Source organism: Gymnoscopelus microlampas (assembly GCF_963454915.1).
Source record: "Gymnoscopelus microlampas genome assembly, chromosome: 17".
Classification (NCBI taxonomy): Eukaryota; Metazoa; Chordata; class Actinopteri; order Myctophiformes; family Myctophidae; genus Gymnoscopelus; species Gymnoscopelus microlampas.
Window position 1 is genome coordinate 33,900,280 of NC_139954.1, and position 7,655 is coordinate 33,907,934.

Consider the following 7,655-nt stretch of genomic DNA (forward strand, 5'->3'; position numbering starts at 1 on the left):
AGGGATCAAATGGCAAATAATCAGTCACCTAGGCCCGGACGGCTGGCGTTGTGGTCCGGGCACCTAGGATCTTTAAAAAAATTGGCATGAGAAAAAACATAATAAAAACAATTTAAGACAAAAAGTTTGTCTTAAATTAAGGCCAAGGTCTCCGCCAAGAAGCTACGAATATCCACACAAGCGCTGGTCTTCTCTGCAGCCGAATACTGAATGCACCCAAGCCTGGAGCAGAAACCCACCACAGGCAGATTAAGAGAAAAAGGGCCCCTGGGCACAGACTTGTAATAGGCCTAGAAAGAGGACTAGATATGGCAGCTGACCAATCAGTGCAAACTAAAGTGATTCTGTGTGCCAGTTGCTGCAGCTCATGTCAGGGATACAGCAGCCATACTTGAGGGTACCACTGGTGTGACAAGCCGGTGTACCCTTTAATGTATAATTCAGTAGTTCCTGTGGTATGGTTCATTGAACCAAAGCATCCACAGCTCTGGCATTCTTTTATACAAATACATTCTTGTCACAATGAATGTCCTCTAATGAACCATTACCTTCCTGTGTGTCCCTGCAGGAACAGCTGGCAGCAGCCAAGCAGTTCCTCTACTATGAGATGGGCTACAAGGCTCGCTCTGAACAGCTCACAGACACCTCTGAGATCAACCTGTCTCCTCCCGAGGTGGACAGGTAGGACGCTGTAACATACAATCGGTCTGTTAATGTCTGTAATTTGCTGCATTAATGTTATACAGAATGAGCACCAAATCAGCAATGCAAATTCCTATTACAAAAAAGGACATCCTCACAGGTTGGTCTGTTAATGTTATTGACAGTATTAAATAGGGAAGAACACCTGGTTTAAAGTTGAATTGTGTGCTTATCCTACCTTGTTTCTGAGGATTACCCTGTGCTATATGCCTTGTACTTCTGTTGACAGGTACATGAAAAGGTTCCACAAGTTTGACAAAGAAAACAAGGGCTTCATCACGACAGTGGATGTTCAGAGAGTATTAGAGGTGAAGCGTGTGTGTGTGTGTGTGTGTGTGTGTGTGTGTGTGTGTGTGTGTGTGTGTGTGTGTGTGTGTGTGTGTGTGTGTGTGTGTGTGTGTGTGTGTGAGATTATTAGCAGCTTGTACGCCTTCATGAGATGTAGAGGGGTTTCAGATTCCTCTCCTTTTAATAGAAGCATTGTACATTGTGCCGATGAGCCTCTTTTAGCTCAGTAAGCTCAGTAACCATGACACTCAGACTCACACTGAGATGTTAGTCCTTACCACGACTCTCATGCAATCACAAAGACAGTACACCACTCTTTGTTTTCAATAATACCAAACCATGCAAAAACAGCATTGACATGTGTCCTATGGTCATGGAAAAAAATGAAAGAAATTGGGGGGAGGGTCAAGGAAAATGTCTTTAAAAAAAAAAAAAGTTTTTATACAAGTGGACTAAGCTCACCTGTTACAAGTACATAATGTGTTACATTTGAAGGAGTAACAGCAATAACACATTTCCTGATAACACTAATGTTACACAATATTAATAGGAACCTGTAAACAAAACAATTCAAATCAGTTATTTAACAAAACAACTGCCTTTGAACATGCATGCTCATGCTGAGGAAGAGGTTTTCAAACTTTTATATGTCATGGATCCCCAAATTGACTTTCATTAGGCCATGGACCCCAATTTTACATTATTCTGTCCTAGGGACCCTGACACGAAAAGATTTAAATTGTGTCAATGTTATAACTGTACATGAGAAAGAATTAGATTCCTAGTGGTGATATTGAAACATACAGTATTGTTAGAATAGTACATCACATAAATGTTTATGTATCGTAATAATTTAAATGTAATTGAGGTATAGTGAAATTAAATCACTCCTCCATTGTTAGGGGACCCCCTAAAGGACCCCACCTTGAAAATCGCTGTTGTATGTTACAAAATAGTCCTGGAAATTGATCAGCAAATCAACAGAAGCACTGTAGTAGCAGTACCACCACTTAATGGTGGAAACATTCAATGAGTGGGGTTCTCAAGCCACTGGGGTATAACAAATAGGACTGACGTTATATGATTTGGCCCACTCGTTAGTTCAAGCCCATTCTCATCAATTTGATTGGAAGTGTATGGATTACCTGTACACAGAGATTCAGCTAGTGACAGGCTGCTGTAAGAGAACACTCTTGCACTACTAATTGAGATGTGGGATTGCAGTGGCGTTTGTGTGGGTGTTTCTGTCAACACAATATCTAGATCAAATATGCTTCATCGCTGGCAAATACTGAATTTACATCCTCATAAGAATCTCTTATCATCTCCGATAATTAAATGTCTGTATTCTCTGTATTTTAAGCTACTTTGTATTTGAAGCTACTAAATGCAAGTCTTCATAATTCGATTTTAGAGTTGTTGGCTAAAGCCATACCATAAAAGTGAGTTTTGAGTTTTCAAAATGATGACTTCAGATTATATTTTCAGAGGATATGTTCCTTATTAAAAGCTTGCATGTTTTTACATATTTATGCATCTACATTTAAAATTGAATACAATAAAGCTGAATATTTTCTGGTGACGTAGAATCCAATCCTTTATTTTTTTAAATACTTCCACTGTGAATATATTCTGTTCACAAAGTATGTTTTTGGTATGAGTATAATTTTAGAAGGGAAGGAGGACTTAAACCAACTTAGTTGACCAGATTCCCAAGGGCTCTATACTAGCCCCCCTCCTGTTTTCACTCTTTCTACACTAAATATATTTGCTGAAAATAGCAGATCTACAAGCTCACAAACAATGTGCTGTATATAGGGATGCTAGGGTTCAAGTGGTTGATTACCTTTTGCTTGTCTTTTCTACCAGAGCATTAGTGTTCAAATTGATGAAAACACACTTCATGAGATCCTGAGTGAAGTTGACCTGAATAGAAATGGACAAGTGGAACTGAATGAATTCTTGCAGGTAAGTTGTTTTTGTATTTTTAGAGGTTCAAGCCCAAAGTCCTGAAACCCTAGTTTTTGTGCTGATATTTCTCTTTTTGCTGCAGTTTTGTACATTTCCATGATAGTAAAGACATGAAGTTTTCACAGAGGATTGGAAGTTGTGTGAATTACTTGCACAACAAATATGACCCAAATTGGCCTGAATGGGGCACTATAATCAAAATTAATTAATGTATTAACATTTTGAACTTTGAAAAGTCATAACTCCTATGGCCTGAGTCTGATTTATATGAACCTTGCTACAGCATCCTTCTATCCTCACTCCGCAATTTAAAAATGGCTCAATTTGTGGCTCATTATTGTAACAAGCTTATCAAAACATACAGCTTGATGATATCTTAGTTTTGAAGATACTGACCAATGAACTTCAAAAGGGTGTGGCACAGCACATAAATAGACCAATGTCAACAACTGTTGGACCAATAAACACAAAACTTATAGGATATGTCTATGTACCCTGGACGTTTCATTCAAAACGCCCACTAGTGGGCACTACAATTGCAAAACATGGAATTACACAAATCAGACTAAACTATAAAATAAAAATGTTTGTCCAGTCTTTGCAAAACTCACAGCATATGTTTCACAACATTGTCTGTAAAATTATTTTGAAATTGCCCAATAGGGGGCACTATCAGTTTCAAACATGTGATTTGATTTCTTTGAAATGCAATACAACCACAGGGTTACAGCAGTTCGAGGATAACACAATAATGTCCTAAGACTTATTTTCATTGCGGTCTTCTCACAAGCAACAGTTAATACGTTAAAAACCCATAACAATATAAAACAAATGACAGTAACGTATACTGTACATACAAACAAGCGCTCCACTATCTTTCCCTAGACAAATAGTCTCGCGTCACCAGACTACTATTCCACAATCTCTGAATGCTATATAGAGTCTGGGACTCCACTTCCCGAAAGCTGTGTAACGGAAGTTGTTCAGACCGGAAAAACATTCGACCAATCACGACGCGGTGCCCGCGGACCTGTAGTCCTAGTGGAAACAGAACCGAGGCGGAAGCATAGTCATAGGAGCGGTAGATTCATGTTATTTGTGCGAGGATTGTTTATCAGAGAAAACTGAGAAAGGTATCATGGAATTAACGCCGAAAAAACTGTGAAAGAAGACACTAGTAGACATAAACGATATTTATGAGATTCGTTGATTCCAGTCGGACTCATTTGCGCCACTGCACAATGCTGAAACGGACGTGGGTAGGGGAGGGGCATCCGCTTTCCCCTTACACATGATCAGAGCTTCCGAGTCCCAGACTGTATGTCGGAAACATTTGTAAATTGTGGGAGGCAACAGTCTGGCCACGCGAGACTACTAGACAAATGACCTTCTATACGGGAACCTTTTCGAATAGACATGCTTTAGTCTGCTGCTTAAAGGACCCAGATTGGTTGTCACTTTGACACTGGTTTCGAGGCTGTTCCACTGTGTAACTTCTATGTAAATAAATGATCCCTTGCCAACTTTATTTAAAAATATAGAAAGGCTCACATTTGACCATAAATCAATGATAATTTGTCCAAGCATCACTTAACATGTTGGATATGTTTAATTAAGCTACGTTTTGGAAATTGAGCAAAAAGGACATGGCCTGACCAAATTTGGCCTTAAATGAACGATTGACCAGTTGTGATAACACTTATAAGTTATCTTCAATACAGGTGTTGGAAAGACCTGTAACAGCAGCTTTCAACTTCTAACCCTAACCTGAGCACCCGAATTGCCGCCTTGCAGCTATATTTATTTGCTTATGAATCTACTGTATATTTTTCACTGAGAAAGAAACTGTTTGTGCGTGCATGTGTGTGTGCGTGCATGCTGCCTTACTCTGCTACTGTATGCATGAACCCCCTCACTCTCCTGTCTCTCTTTCTCTCTCCCTCTGTCTCTCTCCCTTGCTCTCTCTCTCACCCACCCACACGGCACCACACCACACCTCCTCCGTCCCTCTTGACACTGGGCAGCCTTCTTCGGCTCTGTGACAATGATGAATGCAGAACATGAAACACATTAATGCAGGGGACTCTGGTCAATGTCAGGCCTTTCTTCACTGTGTCAAGTTAAACAAACAAGATCAAGCAAAAGGGAATGGTAATTGTCCCTCCAGAGATAAGACCCCTGCTACTGCAGGGGAGGTCATGGGAATCTCCACCCAAACCAAGAACCTGGAATGGACATTCCCTCTGAATTTCTGCTCACTGTCCATTGTCTGGTCCCACTATGGATCTCCATTAGGTGTTCTAGTCTCTCTTTGAGAGGTGAATTATTACGAGTACGCCCCTTTATTATATACTACCCATAATGTCCTTTACCTACTTTGCCTACCTAGAATAAGCTGTCATTGTAATAATTGGATTTCATGTGTCGAGAGGTCTAAAGCCTTTCTGGGGAGGTGTGGAGGTGTCGGACATTTTGATGACATGTACTGTTGAAATCTGACTAATTAGGAGGCACCAGGTTTTTTGATGGCAAACCGCATCTACAGTGCATCCTCTCATTCGATGTTGCGCTGACACTGTATAATTAGAATTAGCCTTAAGACTGGCCGATGTTCAGAGGATTTGTAGAGATTTAGAGATTTAAAGAGAGTTCAATGGATGAGCAAATAATGTCCCAGTTTGATCACAGATCACCATAGTGAAAGTGGACATAGGGTGGTCCAGGGATGATGTATTTCTGTAGACGGAAGCAGGAAGTTAGCACCTTCCTGATTTTGATTGACTGATTGAATACTTTTATTAACAGTTTGCAAAAAGTACAGAGGTACAGTTATACAATAATGCTAAAAGCTTGTGGTCCTATGTAATTCAATTCAATCCTCTTGACCAAAAGTCAAGGGATTTTTACATTGAATCTGATTACTGCTGAAAATATGCTCTGTGCCAAAAGAAAAGTTCAAGGTGGGGGGGGGGGGTCTGTGGTCGTAATAAGTCGGACCCTGGCACTGTGGTACGCCGCGTGTCCAATGTAGAAACCACAAAAAATGCCATGCTACGCTATGTCGTCCAAGGTAGAAACCACAAAAAATGCCACGCTACACTATGTCTCCAATGTAGAAACCATGAAAAATGCCATGCTACGCAATGTCGTCCAATGTCAAAACCATTTAAAAAAATGCCCAGTGGCATTATACATGTGTGTGTGTGTGTGTGTGTGTGTACAATATTTCTGTGTATTCTTGTTCTTTATATTCTTTGTCTCCATGTGTGTGGATGCTTGGACATATCTGTGTCCTTAGCTGATGAGTGCAGTGAAGAAAGGCCAGGTGTCTGACAACCGTCTGGCGATGCTGATGAAGACAGCAGAGCAGAGTCTAGACCGGTCTGGACCACTGTCAGTGGACCGCAGTGGGGGAGGTGTGTGAACGAGGCCTCCGCCTGGACCTGCTTAGCACTGGACTGTTGAGTTGGGACAGACCGGGCCTGACTGGACTGGTCTCCTATATCAGTGGTTCTCAACCTTTTCAGGCCGCGACCCCCCAAAATAATCATATTTGAACTGGGGACCACCCCACCACCCTGACAAGCACTTGGAATTGTAGGAGTTGAGGCATTCTATTTAGTTTGACTCAGTTCTACACATAAATATTGTGAAAATAGCCTATCTACAAGCTCACAACGCCCGCAACTCGAGGATTTGTGAGCTTGTAGATAGGCTATTTTCACAATTTTGGCCTCTTTCTTATATTATTTGACAATTTGGCCAATGTTTGATCAGTTTTTATAGTATATAGTTTGTTGATTACTTTTGATGTAGCAATGGTCTTTTTTCTTTTCTTCCTTAAATTGTCACTTCACTGTCATCTGAGGACCCCTGCAATCTACACTGTAAAATCCCCAGTGCTTGTTTAACTTGGAGAGTGTACAACTGTTTGTACACTCTCAGAGTTACAGACCTGTAAGGCTCCATTTGGACCGCTGGTGGTCCCTGGACCCACTGGTCCCTGGACCCACCGTTGAGAACCAGTGTCCTAGATCACTGATTCTCAAACTGTTGCATTTCGTTTCAGTTTGATATGCATTAGGCCACGGATCGCCATTTGTCAAGATGTTAATCTCTAGGACCTCAATTTACAAATGTAAAATACTCAGTGTTCATTTAACTCTGAAAGTGTACAAATGGAACCAAATGGACCTTTACAGTTTCATTTGGTTCCATTCGGTACACTCTCAAACTTTCAAAAGTTCAGACCAAAGATTTGCTAAAGGGAGGAAATCGTTTTATAGCGTCGCAGAGAGAAATCATAGTTGTCCGAATTACACCGTTATAGGTTGTCGCTGGCTGATTGAGTCTCATGAGATTTGACTTGTCCAATCGCAAGCAACAAGATTAAAAAATAGTCATTATTAGGTTTTCTTTGTTTATCTGTCACTGTCATGTTCCCATATCCCGCAGGGATGACTTTCCAAAGTCAGTGCACTGATCTCCCAAATGTCATCACAACGTACATTTAATCTATGTAGTGTTTAGAAAAACTATACAACGAGAAAAAACACATGAATGTACTGTATCTTAAATATTAGATCTTAAATACTGTTCGATCTTTCACACACTTTTTGTTCCATACCCGTTATAGGGGATAATATCCCATATAGCTTGGAGGGACTGTGCTGGAATTGCTATTTGGTTGTCTA

At 40.6% G+C, this 7,655-nt stretch overlaps 1 protein-coding gene across 1 annotated transcript in view; it reads left to right on the plus strand.

Annotated features, from left to right (window-relative positions):
- The window catches only part of LOC311064964 (glycerol-3-phosphate dehydrogenase, mitochondrial-like), a gene marked incomplete at both ends in the record, with an annotated part of 53,887 nt that extends 47,502 nt beyond the window's left edge, over positions 1-6,385 (plus strand). Inside the window, 4 exons of the mRNA XM_084085053.1 lie at positions 569-681; positions 932-1,010; positions 2,860-2,958; positions 6,260-6,385. Coding sequence (XP_083941179.1) covers positions 569-681; positions 932-1,010; positions 2,860-2,958; positions 6,260-6,385 — 417 coding nt within the window. The remainder of the gene's footprint in view (positions 1-568; positions 682-931; positions 1,011-2,859; positions 2,959-6,259) is intronic.
- Between the last annotated feature and the right edge of the window lie 1,270 nt (positions 6,386-7,655).